At 43.3% G+C, this 23,952-nt stretch overlaps 1 protein-coding gene across 3 annotated transcripts; it reads right to left on the minus strand.

Annotated features, from left to right (window-relative positions):
- Window positions 1–1,865: 1,865 nt before the first annotated feature.
- Window positions 1,866–23,779, minus strand: ITPRIP (inositol 1,4,5-trisphosphate receptor interacting protein). Of its 3 annotated transcripts, none has more exons than XM_028730342.2 (2): window positions 23,221–23,531; window positions 1,866–6,640 (listed from the first exon to the last, which is right to left on the minus strand). In XM_028730342.2, the coding sequence occupies exon 2, from the start codon at window positions 6,625–6,627 to the stop codon at window positions 4,978–4,980; it is 1,650 nt and encodes a 549-aa protein (XP_028586175.2). In that variant the 5' UTR covers window positions 6,628–6,640; window positions 23,221–23,531; the 3' UTR covers window positions 1,866–4,977. The 3 variants fall into 3 exon arrangements, 2 of the variants coding, with proteins under 2 accessions (XP_028586175.2, XP_077786338.1); XM_077930212.1 differs by lacking the exon at window positions 23,221–23,531 and adding an exon at window positions 8,749–8,868; XR_013393190.1 differs by lacking the exon at window positions 1,866–6,640 and adding an exon at window positions 11,682–13,529 and having other exon boundaries at window positions 23,221–23,779.
- Window positions 23,780–23,952: the final 173 nt, after the last annotated feature.

The raw sequence follows: 23,952 nt of genomic DNA on the forward strand, positions 1-23,952 counted from the left end.
GTTTAACAGGCCGTTGTATTTTAATATTTTGTTGGAAGCTGCCCAGAGTGGCTGGGGAAACCCAGCCAGATGGGCGGGGTATAAATTTATTATTATTATTATTATTATTATTATTATTATTATTATTATTATTATTACTGCTGCCTTTCCATCTAGCAGAGGTACAGCTCTTGGCTATTTTTCAGCTGTTCTACATTGTCCACACTCTGCCCCAGTTACTTGCAATTTTCCATTTGCATGTAGAACCAGCCAACCTGGGCTTGAATCCAATTATTGAGTGAACAGAACAACTGCCAGTCATGTTAACAGAGCTTACCCTCTCTCCTCCTCCTCTCCCCTTTGACCCAATCTGCTCTGGGGATTCTCCTGACCCTCTAGAGAAGATTTAGGGGCAGTGCAGTAGTTGTTCCACAAACACAATGACTTAGATTCAACCTCTGTGCTTTACATTGCAGCTTGGTTCCATGGCTGGTTCTAGCTGTAAGTAGCCAACCAAAAAAGTGTAACAATGCACAATTTTCAAGGCTGTTAAGGCAACAGCAGTGGGTGCTGCATCAGAAAAGGATATTATCCCAGAAGTCATGTCTTCATGGACAAATACCACATGTGGGCAGCTGCTGTTGTCATCTTAGAAGTTTTTGGCAGTTCCACAGTAAACAGTAAATAATTGGAACAAGTTGTATATACTACTCGTCATTTACCAGTTAGTGTCAGCCATTATCCTGGGTCCTTTACAAGAGGCAAGGAATAGCAATGGTAGAAGATGAAATAAAAGATTTTTTGAATGATTGTATGTTGTGTGGACTCTGCTTAAATTAGAATCGGCATAAAACATGCCCAATTGCAGATTTACTTACTGAACAACGCACATTCTCTTATTCTTGGGAAGATAGTGAGCTACAGCCGAAAGGATGCAAAGTAAGAAAATGAGCAATTTCCCCTTTTTCTTTGGTTACACAACGCCTTTGCCACTGGTGGATTTCCATTAATAATACATAAAGCATAAATCTTATTCAGGTCACCTTGAGGATGAATGCATACATTACAGGCATACAATGGAGGCTGCTTGCTTTTTCTTTTTCTTTTTTAAGGATGGAATGGAAATATCACTTAACTCTTCCTGAGGCACCCCCAAGCACCTTTCTGTCAGGTTGACAGCTGCCATTTGAAATGACTTCAAACTAGTCTCTGCAGGTGGCAGCTGTCCTGTGTATTCGGCCTCAAAATCCAGTGCAGGCCGTACTGGATTCCTGCAAAGAGAGTCTCCCATTTCTGCCATGAGTTCTTCCTTCAACGGCAACCAAGGCATGTTCCAGAACATTCACAAGACTGGACATCCAGAAAGAAGCACAGCCTATTAACTGGTCTGTGTAGCATACTGCTAAGTACTGCTTTGTCAGAAAAGTCTGACTGCTTTCCATGAGGCTTACCAAGCAAGTATGCACTCAGTCGAAATCTTAGTATTACCCTTCCCCAAAATGTTTTTCTGCTCATGCAGAAGGTTTAGGAAGGCAAGTATAGTATGTATACTTCAAATTGTTTTAACCAGTCTGGTTTGCTTGCTGAGTAAGACATTTTTAATACCTTGCATTTTGGAGACTAAATGTAAATATCTGTGTTTTTAAAGTCTTACTAAAGCATCAGTTTAATTAAACCCCTCACGAGTGCTTGATAATGACCTAGATAAGGATAGCAACTCTTGTGGAAACGCATAACCCCAAAAAGCGTCGTACTATAAACATTCAGATTTTGTGTTTCCTCAGAGAGCTTTGTTTCAAGACCAGCAAAACTGGAAATATTGCTGACTGAGAAAGAAGAGAGAGATTTTTCCACGTCAACCATGTAATTACTTAAAATAAAATAACTGAAGTCGCAATGGGTTGTTTAATAGGCCTATTAACTGGAGCCACTATTTTACAAGGAGTCAATTATATAGCACGTTGACAAGAATGGAAGAAACATTAAAAATTTAAAAGTGCAGAAGCTGCCTAGAAAAAGAACGCTACAAGGAGGAAGGTATTGCACTGAGGTGTCTGACACCTCTTTATGGCTTCCCTGGACTTGTCATTTTTCAAAACCCATTTTCCAGACCTTTACTCTTTTTTTTAAAAAAAGGTAGAGAGGTTTTAACTGTTTCTTCCATCTTCCGCTTAAGTTTTTTACATTATATTTTTTTCCAGTCATGGATTTATGTCCTTATAGTGTGGGCCAAAAGGAGCACATTACACTTGGTTTGATATTTCAGCACTTCTACTAGGGACTGGAGTTGCTCAGCTTTCACTGTCCCTAAAGTCGGTCAGATAACAAATAAGCATTTGCAGAGAGTCAGTGAAATAACCAGTGGGCTGATTTAAAAAGAAGTGTGTGGGCAGAGCTTTTTTCCCCAGCCAGAACTTGTGTTCATGGTAAGTTCTGTCACCTCTTTTTCTAGAAAAATAGCAGTGTGTGAGCAAGCTCTTTCCGGTAGGATGTGTAACTAGCCTACCTGCTGAAATGCACTTTTTGGGCCCATTATTATTATTATTATTATTATTATTATTATTATTATTAGCCCCACCTGCACTACACATTTAAAACAGTGCCATTCCAAAGAATCATGGGAGCTGTAGTTTGTCAAGGTAATTGAGAGTTGTTGGGAGGCCCCTGTTACCCTCATAGAGCTACAATTCCCCGAGTGGTTTAATGATCTTCCCAGGATAATCTTGAGAATTGTAGCTCCATGAAAGGAACTGGCGGAAGACAGAGTTTAATGAAAATACAGGTGTCAGAAAGCTCTCTTTCCAGCTAGAATCATAAATGTGCATAAGAACTGCATAAACATACTGGTACTATATGCACCTATGGTTCCTTCCACCCAGAGATCCGGTTGCAAAGGCATTGGCTGGCCATTAACAAAGCACAAATGGTATGTTGTTTTCTGGGAGTGGGACAGGGGCACAATTTGATCCCTATATTCTCCCTCCTAGTAACGGATTAAATAGAGATTTGTGGTGGCAGGAACCATGTTCTCTGTGTGTCATTTGAGTGGACCTACACTGCTACATGGGCATGCAGGTAACGTACAGGAGAGCAGTGCTTTATTATGTAAGATGAAAATTCTGCCTATCATCACGTTTGGTTCTTTCATGAACCTATGTGGTGGTCGTACTTCTGTTTATCCAGCCATCAAGTTCTCCGTTCAGGAGACCATTCCTAAAACAAAAACAACAAACCCCATCCCCCCACTGCAGTTGGCATTTAACTATTGCTATTAGAACACAGAGTGTTCCGTCTAAGAAGTAGCAGCGTAGCAATGCAGCCTGGGCACTAGAGAATAGTAGCAGCAGCAGTAGTAAAGTCTTACTTCCTAAGTCAGGGGTCTGCAACCTTTAAGACAAAAAGAGCCACTTGGACCCGTTTCCGAAGGGAAAAAAACCTGGGAGCCGCAAAACCGGGAAGGTGACGTCGGGACGGTGCGTGACTAACGCACGCACCGCCCCCATGCGACGTCACAGCCAGTACAGCGCCCGCCACAGTGGGGAGTGTCGGGGCGCACAATGCGCCTCCTCCCCTCGCTAGTATCCGCCCCAGAGCCGCGGCAAAGGTGCAAAAGAGCCACATGCGGCTCCGGAGCCGCAGGTTGCAGACCCCTGTCTAAGTGATAACTGCCATTTCCAAAGCCCTTTTCCAGAAAAGAACAAAACCTGGCACATGTTCAGAATCGCAGCAGATACAAATGCAAGATGGAAAACAGCAAAGGAAGAGCCAATGGCTCATATAATCCAGCACCCTGTTCTCTCAGTGGCCAATCGGATGCCTGCGGAAAACCCACAAGCAGGCCCAAGGCCAAGAGCACTCTCGCCTCCTGTGGATCCCTGGTATTCAGAAGCATTGCTGTTTCCAAATGTGGAGCCAGAGCCCAGCCACTATAACTAGTAGCACCTTTGCCTTTCAAAAGGATCCTTTTTTTAAAAAACCCATACCTGAATTTTTGTCCTCCCTTTCCCCCACATTACACCAAATATATGGACACCAATCCAGGATGTCATCTTTGAAGAACAACCTGAATTTCAGGAAATCTTAAAACATATGGTCATTCTTTCATTTCGTTGAGAACAGCAGTTTATTGCTGTGGTCTACCTGTGACACTTAACATGTAAAAATAAACCAGAGTGTGTGCAATGCATCATAAACTCAGATCCCTGGCACCAAGGTAATGATCTGTTTAGGCCAGTGGTTAATCTAACAGTTCTGGAAAATATTCTTGCCAGTTAGGTCTGGTGCTATTGGAGAGAAATACGAAAAAGGTATTTTAGTGGTGCGTCAAGTCTTAAAAGTAATAGTAGCTGGAAATGTAGAAAAGGCATGCTCAAATACCCTGCATGATGCTTGCATCATTGGATAGCTTTTTGTAGGTATTCCCATTGGTTCATAGATATGTATATACTTCATGGAGGTGGACAGAAATTCTAAATACTCTCCAGGGGCTCAGGGTGTGGAAGTATGTAGAGGCTATCTAGATAGTTGCAGGAAGCTCTACTGAACTGATATTTCTGCAACCTATTTCTGCATTTGCTTAATAGTTTAGGACAAAATAAAAGAATTCCCTTCACAGTGGATGATTGATCATTTGTGAAGTACAGGGCTGAACATCTATCACCAATTTTCAAACTATGTTTTCTCTCCTACAAGGACTCCTTTTGCAGAGCTGTCACCATCTCCATCTTCACATAAACAAACCACACAGACTACCAAATCCCAAGGTCTGTAATGTCGATATAGGAATAAATTAGATACCTCTTTTGCTTAAACTATTTACAACAAACTTTATACACTACAGTTTAAACGTTAGAAGCTGCATAAATATCAGCCAACAACATTGGGAAGAAAATGAGAGAAGTATCTCCATTCTACCAATCTTTGGAGTTATGTGAGCATATAAAGCAGTTTGCTCCCAATGGGGGAGATCTGTTCATATTGTAATTCTCAGAGATTTGGCTACAGGGGTTCTTTATGTAGTGAGGTCACTCGTCCATTGGGAACATGCATGGCATATTCATTTATTAAAGCTGCTGTGTTCTTTAGCATCTCATGAAACGTGTCCATAGTCTTTCTGTAAGTGTCTCGTTGCAATACAAAGCGGCGGAAAAGGTTTAGAGGTTCTGCCTTTTGGAACTCTATGGGGATACCCAGTTCCTCTGGAAGGTGTCTGTTCCCAACAAAAAAGTGGTAAAGCCTCTTTTCCTGCAAGCTTTTCTCTAAAAATCTGAGCATGTCTTGCAGCCTGGCTTGCAGCTGTGTAGAAGCCCAGTCTGCACAAGGAAGTGTCTGTAGTAAATGTAGCATCACTGTTTTCAAGTGGTAGTTTGTAAGGCTGCTTGCTCCTGTTAGACTGCACTGCTTTCCGTGAAGGAAGGACAGAATCTGGAGGCAGCTGAGGTGGCAGGAGTTGGCAGGCAGAGTTTTGCAAATAAACTGGATGTATCTCTTCTCATATACTGCAAACGTGAGAAGCCAGTGAATGCTGGAAGAGGAGCCCTCTGCCAGGCTATTGCATGGGAAATGGGAGATGAAATATACATCAGAATCAGCATATTGTACCACTGGGGTGAGGTTGAAAGTAATGGTCTTTCCAGATCGAAACTTGATTTTTAGAGCCCCAGGCGCATCCAGGAGATTGAAAGTGAGGTTGAACTCGTACTTGTGTGAAATTTTGTTCCATGCCTTAGTAAGCGCAAGCTGGAACCACGTCATAACCTGGTCAGAATCAAGGTATCGAGTGTCCTTGTAACAAAGGAGGTCCTCCATATGTTGGTTCTGCCTAGCTTGGTTCATTTTGCTGTGAAGAAGACACAGCAGGTCTTCCCCGAGCTTAGTCTTGTCGCAGATACATCCTGTTGAGTTCTCATCCGCCCGCAAGATCTTTATCATCCCATAACCCTGTTTGTTTGGGGAGACGGTTTCTTTCGAACACCAGCTTTCTAACTGGAAACAATATGGCTCCGGAGGGGTAAAAGGGACAATGAAGTCACAAGCTAGGGGCTTGTGAGCTCTCCAGTTCTCATACATGCTCCCGACTCCTATGGATTCTTCCACTTCCATGTCTGCATCTCGGTTACACACACTTCTCAGAGCTTCCAGCAAGTCATCTGCAAAGCCTTCCACAAGCTCTCGGTTTCTGGCGATATCACTGGTCACAATCTGGAGGCATTTTTCATAGAAGTTGGCCAATGTGGCATTGTCTGGCAGGACGACTCCCTTGAGCGCTTTCCCAAGGACACTAATTTCATCCTCCTCATTGGCATAATTCTGCCAAGTCCCTTCCTTGTAGTCCTGCCTCCAGAACTCAATCAGAAGGAAAACCACCATGGACAAAGCAGTCCAGAAATTCCAAGAGAGGGGATTGTGATTGTATTGCTCCTCTGTCTCCGCAGCCTTCACTGAAGGCTCTGTTAAGGTCTCCTGCATGGCAATCTCCTGCTCCAGTTTAAGCTGCTCCAGCCTCAGGTTCTCCTCCCGCTCTTTCATCTTCTGGATGACTTCCTGTGTGTTTTCAAGAACAGTGACATTTTCCTTTGGAAAGAGGAGCGGGTGGTTGACGATAGCCGTGATAACCACCAGGCACACCCGGAAGATTCCTGCTGGCATGGCAAAAACTTTCCTGTGAGGAAGAGGTAGAGAAACAGTCAGTTGTGTTTAGATCTGCACACGCACACAAGGAAATCAGATGAATTCTCGGCTTAGTGGATAAAAACAAACAAACAGGAACACAAGAAATATCTGCAAACTTTCAGATACAGGGTTGTATTTAATGTGGTGATAGCACTAAGATTCTGTCTGTGAAAAGATTTCTTCCCTGCCCGCCCCCTAACTCTGTGCTGGGGTTTCCTCCAACCCTCTGGAGCAGATTTGGGGATGGGGGGGCGGGGGAGAATCTCAATTGATGTAGCACTAATCCTTATTTATGTCACAATATTTATTTACTGCTTGATTGTAATAAAATCTCAAGGCACAAAACATTACTTGAATACTTCCCATAGAAAGCAGTTATATTTTCCTAAGAAGATATTGTTAAGGGTCAGTATACACCAAGGCTGTATTTCAGGAGTATGTGGCAAGGAGAGAAATGAAATTGATTTCTTATTAGTGAAGGGTGTGTGTGTAACACTTCTAATTACTTTATTATGAACACTTGTTTTGCCTGAATAATCTGTGTTCCCTTATGCACATGGCCTGTGGATCATGCCTCTAGAGCAGGCACCCCCAACCTCAGTCCTCCAGATGTTTTGGGACTACAATTCCCATCATCCCTGACCACTGGTCCTGTTAGCTAGGGATCATGGGAGTTGTAGTCCCAAAACATCTGGAGGGTCGAGTTTGGGGGTGCCTGCTCTACAGTGCTGCGGTCCATAGGATGCTCTGTTCCTTGAAGCTGTCCCTGCAGCCACCATCATGGCGCCATAGTGATTCCTGGGATCCCAGAAAAGACCTAGCTACTGCCGTTGCAGGATTCTATTTGAGGAGGAGTTCTGTTCATGGTGTAGCACATATCATGTCATCACTGTATGGCAATAGCACGGAGCCCAAAGTGTGTGGGGAGAGGGGATCTAAAGACCCAGCTCCATGGCAGGTATAGAAATTAGTCATGTGATGGAAGGAGTCAAAGGTATACATCCTGCATAATGTGAACAGTGAGAGGAAGCAGATGGTAATTCTGACTCCAAAAGGGATCCATTTAATATTTCCACAGTGTTGATGTGCACCCATCCTGTTCCCACAGCTGCCAGTAGCCTATAATTATTCCCTTCTAGCCTGTAAATGAATGTAATTCAAAGATTTGCCCCTCTGCAGTATCCGAGCACACCAGCTTAACTAATAAGAACAATCCATGCCATGTCTATTCAGTAAGTCCTCCTGAATTCAATGTGGCCTACAGGTAAATGGGGTTAGGATCACAGCCTTTATCTTTTAGATGAAGTCTCTTTTGTTTTGCAAATTGATTTCCCATCTAGGTGTCCTTATATGTTTGGCAGCCTGTGCACATCCCAAAAAAACGAGAGTGAGACAAGAGTTTTGCACTTAAGGGAGACAGATGCAAAAATAATGAAGAATGTAGATGTAGATACAAACACAGATAAAAACATGAGGAAAAATGTAATGAGAAAGGAGAGAGGATCAGGAAAGATTGTTGTTGCACTGTTGACATCACTGCAGGAACCCTTCTTCGCATATCCCTCTAAAGCAGTGTTTCTCAGCCTTGGGTCCCCAGATGTTGTTGGACTACAACTCCCATCATCCATGACCTGGTCCTGCTAGCTATGGATGATGAGAGTTGTAGTCCAATAACAGCTGGGGACCCAAGGTTGAGAAAGGTTGCTCTAAAGCCTAAACCAATCTTCCCTAACCTGGTGCCTATCCTACCCTATAAATCAATAAATATACTTCAGCAATAAAGAAGATCAGTATTCCCACAACAGAGCACACTACAATCATGAGAAAAGAGAACATGGATGCTGTCCAGAGATTTTTAAGAGGATGGGTGTGAGAAGCCAGGTAAGGAGCCCCTCTGTCCAGTGACACATTGAGAAGAACAGTACTAGCTCAATCCCCACTGTAGCAACAATACAAGTGCTATCGGATGGCCAGAAGGACAATAGATTACAGCCATTTGAACACATAGGATCTTGACTTCTTTGTCAAAACTCACGATTAGCAGAACTGGATGTGCAAAGTAAGGGCAGGCGTATGAGTCCCTTGGCTCAACCTCACCTTAGCAAACATTTTAGGGTTGCTCCAGTCTTGCTGTGTAGGTAAGGACAGCGAACCATCTATCTTGTTGTTTCTCTACTTTCAATGATAGCAGAGCACAGAGATATCAGCACAAATCCTGCAACTGATTTGAGAAGAGCAAAGTGAAATGGTATTATTTCTTCCTGTCTCACCCTTTCCTAGGCGACATCCTCACATCCTTGTTACAAGTGCAGCACAATTAATTAATTTTTATCAGGTTGGATCTGCAGTAGCAGACGTTCACATGGCCGTCATTTGCACATTATTAAAAAATTGTCATTTTCTCCAGCACACCACTTTCCAAAGGGAAAGCTAAACCTCATCAAACACAGACGCTCTAAAAGCAAGAACACAACCACAAAAACCACACAGAAATCTGCCAGATTTTTTTATTAAATGCTGCTGCTGGACAACACCCTGCACAGTGTGGATTCAACCCACCACCCATGATTAATGATAGCCCTGAAGGGGGTAGATAAACCTGTTTCTGTAGTCCCTGATAGAGAAAAACCAGATTTACTAGCTACAAGACTGAATTCTGTTTGGTGAATCAGAAACTGCAAAGGTCTAGTCACCATCGTATGACATGATGCCTACTGAAAAAGAAGTATTCAGGCCTCTGCCTCGAGGATCTTGCAGTTTTTGATAATAATGGGGAAGAGTGATGGGAGTGCAGGAAGGGTAACGAGAAATTAATTCGATGCAATTGCAGGTGTTTTAGACATTATTATGGTGGTAAGTAAAAGTAAAGAGACCCCTGACCATTAGGTCCGGTCGTGGCCAACTCCGGGGTTGTGGCGCTCATCTCGCTTTATTGGCCAAGGGAGCCGGCATACAGCTTCTGGGTCATGTGGCCAGCATGACTAAGCCACTTCTGGCGAACCAGAGCAGCGCATGGAAACGCCGTTTACCTTCCCGCTGGAGTGGTACCTATTTATCTACTTGCACTTTGACGTGCTTTTGAACTGCTAGGTTGGCAGGAGCAGGGACCGAGTATGGGTAGAAGAGTTGGAAGGAGTGACAATCAATGGGAAAGGGCTTATTGAGAGACAAGGGCAGGAAGATCAGGTGGGGGAAGCTGGCAAAGGATCATGAAAAGGAGGACAAACAGTTTGTGTGAATTTCAAGAGAGGCTTAGAAACCAGCATAGGGGTGTTGCAAGGTGAGAGAAGCAAAGGGTTATTGAGCACATAGAACCATATCCGCCCCAATATATTTTGTTGCCTGAGCGTTGTAGTCCAAAACATCTGGAGGACATCAGGTTAGCTACCTCCGCTTTCAAAAGTCTTGATGCACCATTCAAACACCAAATACCTTCCTTCATACATTTCCTCGCTATACAGTGGTACCTCGGGTTAAGTCCTTAATTCGTTCCGGAGGTCCGTTCTTAACCTGAAACTGTTCTTACCTTGAAGCACCACTTTAGCTAATGGGGCCTCCAGCTGCCACCACGCCACCGGAGCACGATTTCTGTTCTCAACCTGAAGCAAAGTTCTTAACCCAAGATACTATTTCTGGGTTAGCGGAGTCTGTAACCTGAAGCGTCTGTAACCCGAGGTACCACTGTACCCTGCTGCAAAGCAGAAGCAGCCCTACAAAGAACACATTCCCTACAAGGAACAGCCAAGAGTATTAGGGCTGCTTTGTTTAGAAGAGGCAATGGGAGAGGACCATGAATGGTCTAAAAAAAAAAAAAAAAGTGTTTATTATCTTAAACTCTTAGGTAATACTTCAATTAGAAGGCATCCATATAAAATTGAGTATATCCTATTTAACTAAAAAAAGAGGAGGAAATAGTTATTTTCCAAACCCAAATCCCACCGAGGTTGTTTAAAAATAAGCCACAAGGTGCCTTCATCCATTTGCAAGAGATCTTCAGGAAGTGCCACAGAGTTCCTTTTTTGGCTCTGTATTTTTAGAGAACAGCTTGTATGTTTTGAGATTCAAATATAGCATGGCAGGTTGCCAGCGACTGGGCTTTGGTCTTGAAAACACTAACTACAGGCGCCTCTGACATGGAAGTGAGCAGGGAAGACACTAGACAGCAACAAGATAACAGGCGGCGCTCATTAGGGGCATGCCCCAGTCCCTTCCCTGATCAAATGGGCATGGCTTCTTCTACAGTCAACTGGAGGCCACAGTTCATAAACAAAAGGGTAATTTAAAATTGGTTCAGCAGGGCATAATACAGAGACAGAAAGGGGGGGGGGGACGGACCAACAAGCAGATTTTATATGAAGTATGTGCGCATGACATCTATTTCTATGTATAAATGCTACATGGAAAACAGGCTTCTTTCAAAGCAAGGGTGTGCAATCTAGCAAACTTTCTGGGAACCGGTGTGAAGAGATGCCACAAGCCAAGATCATAGCGAGACCCGTATGCCTGAAGGTTTTTCCTTAAGAGACCTGCCATTTTGGTGAGGAGCAAGCTATGCCGGCTGATCTTAGTGCTCCAGCAGCATTCACCTCGGGGCTGAAAGGTGTGGCACCGCACCGCTTCTTGCGTATGTGAGATTAGATGCATAACAACCATAATCCCAGCCCTGACAAACACACAAAGCTTTTATTAATATTTATACATGCTTTCCCACCCTACCTGTGCACACCAGTTGGTTAGCAACATCAGATGGAACAAGGGCGTCACCAACACCACTTTGCATGTCTACTTCAATGGGTAGTGTAGAGGGAAGAAAGAAAAAAGAGCAGAGCAGCTCTGACATAACCCCTTCAGGGAGTGTTTACCTGGCTTCTGTTACCGAGTGATTAAACTGCTTCGCTTTCATTGTGTTGCCAATTATGAAAGAGGAAAATGCCTTCTGGACTTGTTTGAGCCCATAAAGATAGAAGCCAAGGTTCCCCAACTTCCTTTCTCCCAGATTTTCGTTACCCCCACAAAGTTAGTAAAAAAAATAAATTAAAATGTATTTATATTAAAGATTTCTTGGTTTACCAAAGTATGTGCAATGTCTCTTTTTTCAAATTACGTTTTCTACAGATCAGTTTCATTTGTTGAGACATTAGTGTTACATTAGGAAGAAAAGGTGGAAAGAGGTGGAGGGGTGTGTGTGGCTAACCTGATCCAAAACAACCACCCACCCCACCACAACCAATCACAAATGAACAACCACACCCCAGGCCAACGCCCAACCCTTCTCAGCACCGAAGCAACACAAGCGAATAGCAAAGGGAACCTGCACAAGCAACGCTGACACAAAACCCCACACGTACATTAAGTAAAATAGAAACATCACCACTCGACCCCACCCCCACTCACCCACAAAGTTAGTGATGAACTCAATAGAGACAACTCACTTTGGGAGGGGCAAGATTTGCAGGAAACTCAAACATAGGGATAAGCTCCTCGAAAGAGGTTCTGAACACTCTTCTGTTTAGCACCAAAAATGATATTTCCTTCTGTGACATTTCAATGCAGCAGATTCTTGTAGGAATGTGGCTCTGGATGGGATGGTCAACAGGGTGAACGTTTATTTAATTTTTATTTTATTTGCGAGAAACTGCAGACACTTCTGCTCTGTGGACACTTTGGAGGTGAGGAGAAGGAGAAGGCTCATGCATGAAGCGTTAAATTATGGTTTAGCGTTACAAATGAATCAGGCCAATCTGTCTTGACAAACTGTAGCTCACACACGTTTTAAAACCTCGTTAAAGGAATGGCTATACAAGGAGAGTAAAACTTTATATATAGGCAGTTGTTTCAATTACACCTGCTGTCTCTTCAAAGCTCTTGCTATAATAATGGATCATCTATGAATTCTAGCGATCCCCGCTATCATGAGGCAGCTTATGTGATATGATGAAAGTTTTAAAAGATTAGGACACTCCATCTTAGAAAGATGATCAGCAAGGAAGCTTGTTACACATAAGAGAGTAAAGGGTGCAGAGGCTACAGCAAAGGAAAAGCAATTTATATTTTTGTGGTCTCTAAGCATGCCTGCAACAATGGCATTCACTCTTGGTGGTGTTCAAATGCTGAGTTTAAAATTATTCAGCTAATGCCGTGTGGTCTAATACAATGTTTTACTTTAAAATCAAAGCAAAATGCCTGTGCGTACTACCAAAGGTTAACTATTTAGCTGATTCTGTCTTGAAGAGAGATTTGTGATAAGATTTTATCCCTGTATTAACTGATGACAGGGCGGGGGTGAAATGGGGAGGTCGTTTCATCACGCAAGCATAAACGCTTGTGCTGACAGAACAATCTCCTTAGAACGATCTTGAATTCCACCCACATCTTTTTAAAGTAGCAAATATTGCCTCAACATTTCCTTGTACTCTCCTTTGTGTTTCTTACATATCCTGATTCTTAGTTTCTCTGGCCATGTTTTCCAGGGACTCAGCTATGTAGTGGCAAATAAAACATTTTAGGTGTGTTATAAAGTGCAATATACAAATATGACACTAGATGGAGATGGTGAGCTATGGCAAATTCAATATATTTTCCAAAACATTTTTTAAAAAAGCATTTTCACAGCGTTTTTGGTATTCCACCAAGATTGTAGGCTATCTAGGATTGCCACTGCCACAGCATACATAGCTTCCCTATGTCTTTAACAGCAGGCCACTATGCAGAAATAAAGAAAAGGAAGCTTTTCGTATCACATTATCTCTATGGCCAGGAACATCTTTGCCAATTTCATTTCTGATGTCAGCAACGGTGCCAGCGGGATTTTCAAAAATTAACTTCTACGGCGTATCTGATCTCAGAAGAGTCCACCGCAGGAAGGTCCAGCCTGGTTGCTTAGGAGAAAGGAAAAGCAAAATATGGAGATTCCAAAGAGTAGAAAAGAAGACAGAAGCAGGAAAACTGCACTCAAGGGGAGTGGATAGCAACACCAGGGGTTCCTATCACCTGCTGTCTAAACAACTAATCAATCACAGTTCTGCCTTTATTTATTGGTTAAAAACACTAAAAGGCAGGAACAGCCAGACTGGCTCATCTCACAGAAATTTCTTAGAAGGGTAGATGCACATTTGGCTTCAAAAGGAGTCTGGGGGTCTTGTTGGCTATGGGCCCAGTGCACGAGCACTTCCTCTACTAGCCTTTTGGGTGTCAGACTAGTCCTGGGGATCGATCAGAAGAAAAATGTGAAATGCCCATTTCTGCATCCCACTATGAACACTCTTTTTGATGGGTCCTGTGCTACCTATGCCAAAAATGGCAATAATGAGGTGATTGCCCTTCCCCATCAATGTGGCTTTTTAAGCTACCAATTAGGAATAGGTACACAGCAGATCGGCCATCTCCAGATAGCTTTGTGGAGATTCAAAAGAAAACTTTAGTTTTGCCATGTATCTCAAAATGCTGCCACTGATCACAAATACTAGGAACATCCTGCTTTTGCCAGAGCAGTCAGTCACATGGCCAGCACTGGCCACTCTTTCCAGCATACATGCTGATAACTTTTGGAAAGGACCTCCCTTTCAATTATTACGGGTAAATAATTTTCATGGAAATCCTGACGTTTTTCCTGTGTGATGTTTGAAGTGGATCCGCCTTTACCAGAGCACAAATGCCTGGCAAGCCAAATGGAGACAGGGTCAAGTATTTGTTCTTTCAGAAAACAATAGGAGTGACATATTGTTTAACAGGCTAAGGACATTTCCTGTACAAGGCAAACAAAAGCAGTGTAGTATTCCTGAAGTGAGGATGATCCACTTTTTCTGAACAAAATAGCTTAACAAAATTGCACAGCCAAAGTTATTCTCAACCAGTTTTATCTGAACCCTAGCATCTTGTTCTAAATTGTCTTTAAAGGTATGCTGTACTGAAGAAGATCTTAGCACCCAGCCAAATCTAATTCAGCACTTCTCGGTCGTGAGGTTTTACAGGCACAACTACATGCATCAAAAATGACAATCTGCTTTTTTCATTTATTGCTTGAGGGCTGTGCTGCAATATTATGAAAGTTGCTCTGGTTTCTACGAAAAGCTTAAAAGCAGCATCAGCAGCAGTTCATTTGATCACATTGCCTCATGGCAATTGCTTTTAGGGACTCCCTAAAATAACAATGCCTATGAAAAGGGGCCGTACGCAAAAACAATCCTCGTCAATACAAGCACTACACATAGTTTTTGATATTTCTTCCTTCCACTGGCCAGATGTGTTCCTATCAGCAGGGGAACACTATGTAAGACCCAGGACCAGCAGATCCCACAAGAATCTCATACAGCAATTTTTTTGGTAGTATTTCAATAGGACTAAAAATCCCTATATATCCAACAGGAGCACTGGGCTGGGTAGCTTCTGCACACAAACAATGTACTGGGTTATTATCGTAAAATTATTGCCAGGCTTTAAGTGATTTTTCTCCTGGTCAATAAATCAAAAACTTTAATTCAAATCAGCTGCTTCTGGAACCAATCCAGTTGCTCTCCTGAAATATTTGCCCAGTTACCTATTTGTCACATGAGCCATTCTTGCAACTTTTGTCATTTTTTGAAGGCAGAGAGGCAGTCCTACCCCATTCGTTTTATGGACTGAAACAAAGGTAGGGCTGAATGGGTACCCCTGTATGCCTGGATGTCCTGCTTCCAGCAAGTAACTATGGTTTCCTTTATACAACCACCTGCCATTCTCCTTTCTCCTACCAGCATTTATATCTATCTATCTATCTATCTATCTAGGGACACGGGTGGCGCTGTGGGTTAAACCACTGAGCCTAGGACTTGCCAATCAGAAGGTCGGCGGTTTGAATCCCCATGACGAGGTGAGCTCTCGTTGCTTGGTCCCTGCTCCTGCCAACCTAGCAGTTCGAAAGCATGTCAAAGTGCAAGTAGATAAATAGGTACCGCTCCGGCGGGAAGGTAAACGGTGTTTCTGTGCGGTGCTCTGGTTCGCCAGAAGCGGCTTAGTCATGCTGGCCACATGACCCGGAAGCTGTACGCTGGCTCAGCCAATAAAGCGAGATGAGCGCCGCAACCCCAGAGTCGGCTACGACTGGACCTAATGGTCAGGGGTCCCTTTACCTTTATCTATCTATCGCTCTATCTCTCTATCATCTATCTATCTATCTATCTATCTATCTATCTATCTATCTATCTATCAACTAACTAACTAACTAACTATCTATCATCTATCTGTCTGTCTCCCAACTTTCTTTCATCATGGAACTCAAGGCTGGACAGGTGGGTTTCCAAGGCAGTCCACCATCTAGGAATTGACCAGCCAGATCCAGACCTGATTTGCTTCAGCAAAATAGCTGCATCATGTGCCCTCGGATCATGCCTTGGAACAGGAAGTTGTCAAAACAAAAGGAGGAAGTGGAGAAAACTTGGCAGAAAGCGGTGAGAATTCATGGTGACAAAATGCACTCCTGGACCAAAAGCTTCCCCACTTGGACACTCGCCAATTACTAAGAAAGGAACAAGAATTAGATCTAGGTATAAAAGTAAACAAGAGCTCAAATGTTTCCTCATCCCTCAGACAACTGAAGAAAAGTCTTGTTTGTACCACTAAGGATATGCAGTCATTTACAGGCTGCGTGGTCAGAACATAGGCATTCACAGCAGCTTACAACATCTATCTCAAATCACAGGTAAAAAGGGCACTCAGGCATCCCTGTTCAATAGCAGCTCCAGAGCCAACAATAGGACTGCTACAGACAGGGTTGTCATACGTCTGGACATACCCGGAATACTGTGGTCGAAGGCAGCAGCCACCCCCCCAAAAAAACCCTTTGTGTCCAGATTTTCACTTTTTGAAACATGGAAACCCTAAAAGGATCCCTTTCAATTTCTCAGACGATGAAAAAGATTTAACAACAGGAATTCAATGGTTGATTAGGAATGTTAAGGAAAATATCGGGGTGCAAAGATACTTAACAGCCCAGCTCACCCTGGAATTTTCCTTAACAGGAATAAACAGTGCCCATAAGAAACTCTAAAGCTATAAAGTGTAAAATCATTTAAAGTGTGAAAAGACTAGCAGGCTGCATGACCATACCTTAATAACCTTGTGTTTTCAGCCATTTACAGCTGATTTGCTCAATTGTGTTGCTTCTAGTTTTATTTTACTTGGTCACTAGACAGTGTCAGAAGATACTGCTTTAAGCCTTTTAAAAGGTACTCCTTCTCTAGTCCTTTTGATTTATATCCAGGTAGAAGAATAAATTAAAGCTCTTGCTATAGATTTTGAAGATGAGACAGAATTTTTAGAAATGCATCAGAATGTCACCAGATTTCCCTTTTTATGTTAAAGCCCTTGAAGGGACCAAAAGCATACTCCAGAAACTGACCTCTCCAATTTAAATTGTCAAGGGTCTTGCCATAAATGAAAGACAGACGCCCACAAGTGACTGCAATGATGGGGAAGAGTTTGGGAAATAGTTCACGTGAAATCAATAGTTTACTTCTGATGGACATTTGCTTTTCCTTTCCTGTTTGTAAGAGATGAAGAAAGTGAAAGCCCCTTAGGAACAATGAATTTGCCAGTAGTAAAGATGAAGGTCCGTTCTTAACCTGAAACTGTTCTTAACCTGAAGCACCACTTTAGTTAATGGGGCCTCCTGCTGCCGCCGCTGCACAATTTCTGTTCTCATCCTGAAGCAAAGTTCTTAACCCGAGGTACTATTTCTGGGTTAGCGGAGTCTGTAACCTGAAGCGTATGTAACCCAAAGCGTATGTAACCCAAGGTACCACTGTACTGTTAACACCACATGCAGTTTCCAGAAGGAGAGCTGAGTTTCTGCATCACATACATTTTAACAGAAGCAGAGAATAAAGAGTACAAGAATAGACAGGTGTGGTGACTCACCAAAGCATTTCATCCACTTTCATCGCAAAGTGAAGAATGCCAATATAACTTTCTTGCTTTCTTTCTATAAAGATTTATATACCGCTGCATCATGAAAATATATCACAGCAGTCCACAACAATATAAAAACATAAAACCAAACAATTCCCTAATAAAAAGTTTAAAAGAAGTTAAAAGCAGTAAGAAATTATGGGAGCTGCAGGGCAACAACTGAAGAGGCATTGTGCAGAGGTGCACCTTGGGTGCCCCGATATTACCAGAAACTTTAGATCTGTCTATAATTTAAATTTAGTTAAACATCACTCACCCTCTTCCTTCTAGAAGCAGCAGAAAATATTAGAAGGGCCATGCCATGTGTCTCCATGGCAGATCCACCAAATACAAGGCAATTGGCCAACACATTACTCATCTGGGACACGTCTGTGGTGAGCAAAAATGGTTGGTTGGTTTGTAACCAGGAGGCAACAAAGAATTGCTTTGTAGAATAGCCAAATGGAAGTCTTCTTCTCCCATTAGAAGGCTAATTTGCAGCACCATGGAAATGCTGCATCATGACTCTAAGGCCTCACTGACACAGAGACTCTCGCCATGTCTATACCTTCTGTTTAGAAATGATAATACTGTTCCAGATGTCAAAAAGCAGAGTTGGGCAGTTTTCCAGTTAAGAGCAGGGTGGATAAAAATCAATGACTTTTTAATTTTTTAAAAAAATCAGATTTTTAAAAATTTAAATTGGATTTTTTAAAATAAAATGCTTTTGGAGGAAAAAATCTTTCTAAATATAATTTTCTATTTAAGTTACATTACAGGCCAAGGCTATCCCTCAGGAAATAAGGATTTGTTTTAAGTTTTTCATGTATGCTAAAACTCAGTCTAATTTTTTTAACAACAACAAGAAGCGTTAAACCACATCAGTTAACAAATAAGGATACATATGCTATAATGTTATTGTTTTAGTTAAATAGCTAGCACAACTTAGTTGAATTCAACGCCACACTTTAAAGGCAGGAGTGGATAACCTTTCTGGCTCCGTGGGCCAGATGCTTATCAGGATTGGTCTTAGGGGTCAAATCTGACAGGTGGGTATGGGCATCAACCTGCCAATCACATCTCGCATGACTGACAGGTGGTTCATCCCATCTACTTGTCAAAATCCCTTGTGGGGTTCCCAAGTGCCAGGCACGGCTGAGCCCACATTAAGCTCCCAATTACTGTATTCCTTTTTGCCCCGTATCTGACATAACGTAAAGTGTGAGGAGGATGAATGTGGCTCTCCCAAAACAGCCTCATGGGCCAAGTTTAGCCCGTGAGCCAGAGACTCCACACCCCTCCTTTAAGAGTACTTCCCATCTCAAATTTAGAGGTCAGCCCCAAGCAAGAGACAGAGCTAGAAGCCAGAGGAAGTAGCCAAAGGAAAGAAGCCCTGTTGTACACAGTTATTTAATAAAACTTCTTGCTTGGTACATTTGAGCTCCTCTTCATTGAACAGAGAACATACAGGAAGTTGAGCTGCAATCTTTCACTGATTAATAGGTTGCATTATTTGATGAATGAGTGTCCCCAATTAATTGGGCGAAACATTTACAAAATCTCCCCGTGTTGCTTCGTTGTAGTACAAGGGTTGGTAAAAATTGCAGAGGGCGGGAAGGAGGCTTTCCCCTTTCACTCCCACACAGTATCAGATACCCACTTCTAAAATGCTGCCTCCTGTGATACATGCATACCTCATTTAAAAACAAAGAAAGCACTCCTTTTCCTCAGTACTATCGTTTTAGTCACGTGCTAACTTGTACAGATTTAATACATTTAATCAACAAATTCAATCAATGAAGATGTCTTTGATCAGGTGAAAGCCCTAGCAGGAAGTAATGTAATCTTACCCCTTTCATGAGGGTAGACATCTTGATAGCCAAACACTTCACATGATTAGAGCATCTGGTAGGCCTAAGGGTATTTTTGCCATCCAGGTGCCCTCCAGCTGTTTTGAAGTACAGTTCCTGCCAGCCACAACCAACACATGCAGTAGGTGGCAGGAATGAACAAAGCTATGTAATCATGTTCAAACCAGGTTTGCCTGCAACCATTTTCTGCCTTTTGCATGAGCTGTTAAAGGTAAAGGTACCCCTGCCCGTACGGGCCAGTCTTGACAGACTCTGGGGTTGTGCGCCCATCTCACTCTATAGGCCGGGGGCCAGCGCTGTCCGCAGACACTTCCAGGTCACGTGGCCAGCGTGACAAAGCTGCATCTGGCAAGCCAGCGCAGCACACGGAAACGCCGTTTACCTTCCCGCTTGTAAGCGGTCCCTATTTATCTACTTGCACCCGAGGGTGCTTTCGAACTGCTAGGTTGGCAGGCGCTGGGACCGAACAACGGGAGCGCACCCCACCGCGGGGATTCGAACTGCCGACCTTTCGATCGGCAAGCCCTAGGCGCTGAGGCTTTTACCCACAGCGCCACCCGCGTCCCCCTGCATGAGCTGTTACCTGTCCTACTACTGAAGATGGAAGAGTTTTGGTTGTTTGTCCTGACAAGGTGCAGATTCTGCCAACTGTGTCTATTAAATGGTTTGGGGAGACTGGTCCAAATACCACTGTTTCTGCAGAATCTGAACTTTAGGTTGCTGATCTTTATCCTCAGGAAGATAGTGATTCTCAATGAAGAAAAGATTTTGCTGAGAGTTGTTAGGAGGCCCCGTATTCGCCTTACAGAGCTACAATTCTCTTTAACAGTCAATCCTGTTTCCTAGGGAACTCTGGCCATTGTAGCTCTTTGAGGGGAATTGGTGTTGCCTAACAACTCTCAGCACCCATAACACACTACAGTTCCCAGAATTCCAGGGGGCATGGGGCAGCCATGACTGCTTAAAGTGCTTAAACTGCTTAAAGTAATACCTCAGGTACCTCAGGTTACGAACTTAATTTGTTCCAGAGGTCCGTTCTTAACCCGAAACAGTTCTTAACCTGAGGTGCGCTTTCGCTAATGGGACCTCCCGCTACCGCTGTGCCACTGCCACACAATTTCCGTTCTCATCCTGGGGCAAAGTTCATAACCCAAGGTAACTACTTCTGGGTTAGCGGAGTTTGTAACCCGAGCGTTTGTAACCCCAGGTACCACTGTATTGCTTTTAATGCATATTTAATGTATAATCTACATGTATGCAAATGTTTACATAAACTTGCAAAACAGCAGCAATCCACAACTCAAAATATTTTCTCCAAAATTGTCCATAGTGCTGAAGAAGTTGGTTCAAACTGCACTAGGCTACTGCCAACTGGACTGCAACATGTGCCTCAGAAAGGTATCACACGGTTGACAGAAGTAGACATGGTTAACATGCATATTATTCAAAGTTTACACCAGTTCCACTAAGTTAATGTTGTGCAAGGTTTCGAATATGTGGTTCTTTTCCTCATGTATCTGTTTTGTTTGTTGCACATTGCTCCATTCTTTCCCATTTACCTCACATCCTGCTTCTCTGCTAAAAAAAATGTGGGCCAGGGCTTTTGCTTATACAGCTGAGCTGGCACCTACTGCTTCTGGCAGCACGTGGGCCAGGCATCCTCATGCACAGCTGCATCCCTGCCCATGCCACACCCAAATTGTGCCAGCTCCCAACCTAGAACTGGAATGTCTACCTTTCAGGAGCACTCCGCTATTAAAAACCTAAATGGAAACTATGCAGCTGGGCATAAATTTTGTGACTTTATAGTCACACACACAGTTACAGGCAAGCATTTTGTTGCACGTATATAATAGACAGAGCTACAGGCACATACCTCATCTTTTCTCAGAGTTATATTTTTCAGTTCAGCAGTGAGTGGGTCAAGCCAAATATGCAAAATATAGTGTAATATTTCACTGAGCCCCTTCTTTGGTTACCCTAGTGGCTAGTTTCCTCTGATTTCTGCGGCTAATGTTTCTATCAGGTGCTTCCACCAATAATCATAATACTTTTGCAAGCACTAGTTGTGCTGCTGGCAAGCGGAAGAACTATGCTGAAAATTATATTTAAACCATCAGTAACCTTCCCTCCCCCCCACCAGTGGTCAAGCAGATAATTTTGGGAAGCCCACAAGAATGGCCTAAACGCAAGAGCACTCTCGCATTGTTGCTCCCTTGCATCCCATAGTATGCTGCCTCTGATCGCAGAGGCCACCCGTGACTAGTAGCTATTGAGACTTCATACTCCAGTCCCCTTCTAGTCAGAAGTAGCAATGTATTATCCAAAGCAGTAGAATTAAATGAGTCTAGTAGCCCATCCCTATGCATATTTACTCAGAAACAAGAGCTTCTGAGCTCAGTGCTGCTCACTTCCAAATAAGTGTATGCAGGATTGCTGCCCAAGTCTTTTGAGTTATTAAATGCCCTCCCCAGGGAGGCTTACCTGCTGAGTTTTAAAATGGTTTTCAGCACCAGGTGAAAACCATTCAATTCTCATAGGCTCTGTTACATCTGCACACTCTTAATCCTCCAAATTGTAGATCTACTGTGCTCTCTTAGTAACACAGTGCATCTTATTATACTTTTTTTTCTTGATGCCACTGACATGTTTATGCTTCTTGTTATTGTTTTATTGATTGTAATTACATTGTAATGGTTTATTATCATAAGTCAGCCAGAGGCCAGTTCTATTGGGCAGCATATAAATACTGTAAATAAATTAGTTCCAAGAATTAGGTCCTTATAGTAGCTACCTGATGAGAAGCTAGATTGGATATGAACAGTCCATACTGCAGGTTTGATGGACAGAACAAAGTCAGTGTTATTTAACTAACACATCCTTTATTCTTTGTCCCGCGTTATCTGAAGAATGTTGTATCATTTACTATCTGATGGCAGCCCTTACTTTCTGAATAAGCAAATCAAAGGCTGCATGACCAGGAAGCCAAGAAACTTAACAAGTCAATGACATGTTCAAGGCCTTGATCCCATGGGTGTAGCTGCCCCCCCCCCATAAAACTCCATAAAAATCCATAGCAAACCAGGGGGGGACCTTTTGTTAGGGGGGACAGAATCGCAAACAAAAATCCTGGCTACGTCCATGAGCACATCTCTTTAATATTAAGCGAAGCAGAAGTCAGTAGGGCTTACTTTTAAGCAAATGCATTTAGTACAACCCAGGCGTGTGTGCAAAAAAAGAAAAGAAAAAAGAAAGGATGCGCAGCAAGCTACAAAAACGAAGTTATTTTCGTGGGGGAAGTGCAGGGTTTGGGACAGAGACTATGTCTTTAAACTCATGGACAGAGACTAAGTCTTTAAACGGTGCTTTTTCTCCCCTGCCCTGCTTGATGCGCCTCTTCCGCTCTCATTTCTCAAGAAACTAAGAAAGATGTTGCCGTGCTCTCTACAAGCCCAACTTCCTCTTGTTAAGGCCACATCGCGCATACCTCTCGCAGACCCTCGGAGCAGCAGCTCCGCCTTGCTCGCCCTTCCTCACGAGGAGGCGACCTCCGGGGGCTGCGCGCAGCAGAAGGGGAGGGCGGAAGCGGGCAAGGCGAGGGGGCAAGACTCACATCCCCCGGTCGGCGAAGATGGAGGTGCCTCCTCGACAAGCAACACGGGCTCAAACCTGGAACCGCGTTTTCAGACACAAAGACACACAACACACGCGCGCGCACACACCAAAGCAATATATTGCATGGCCATCTTTTGGTGGCAGATAACTTCATACTTACAGCGTCCTGCAAACTTCTTGTATGACCCTAAACGGTTAACACGGATCTCTTTGCCCGCGTCCTTTCCTACGCCGGACTTTTTCACGCGGCTTTCATGCTGGATAAGTTTAGGCGGACAAAGGGCTCAGTCGGAGCTCCTTCCCGTTTCTCTCGGCATCCTTCACGCTCGCTCCTCTCCGGCTACGAAGCTGGCGTTACTACGACGATCACTTTCTAACTTACTCATTTCCTGGCGGCCGCTGTTTTTCGTTCTGACAACCACCGCCCCCCCTCCCACGCGCACAACTTTTGGTCGAGTCCCGGGACGCCCTTAAGGTGGAAAGCAAGAGAAAACTTAAAAAATAAATAAAATCAGCGCTCTCAGCCTTTGGCGATCATAGCAGAAACTCACGGAGGGATGAAGAAATCGCGGGCGCCCTTAAATTCTGCTTGTTGTGCAAGACGCGATGAAAGAGGAAAAGCAACGACGCAACAACTTTCCGGAGTTTGCTCCTCGTGGCTTGCAATATATATGAAATACAGCGACAACTGAAGCAACTCCCGCTGCTACCTCTATATAGGCAGTGTTTTCACCCCCATTAAAAATTCAGAAACTGAATGGGCACAGGATGTTGGACATAATATTATGTTTGAAGACTGGGAAAGGTTATGGAACACCGGAATGAAATTCACGGCATGTAGTGCCTTGAAGGAAAACATTATGAAAATGATATACCGGTGGTACATGACCCC

Source organism: Podarcis muralis, chromosome 6 (genome assembly GCF_964188315.1).
Source record: "Podarcis muralis chromosome 6, rPodMur119.hap1.1, whole genome shotgun sequence".
In the NCBI taxonomy this organism is placed as follows: Eukaryota; Metazoa; Chordata; class Lepidosauria; order Squamata; family Lacertidae; genus Podarcis; species Podarcis muralis.

Excerpts from the sequence above, each read along its gene's own strand:
- ITPRIP (XM_077930212.1), bottom strand. The coding sequence starts at position 8,807 with ATGGTTCGCTGTCCTTACCTACACAGCAAGACTGGAGCAACCCTAAAA. Across the intron at positions 6,641-8,748 it reads ACCCTAAAATGTTTGCTAAG|GAAAGTTTTTGCCATGCCAG; the intron begins GTGAGGTTGAGC and ends TCTTCCTCACAG.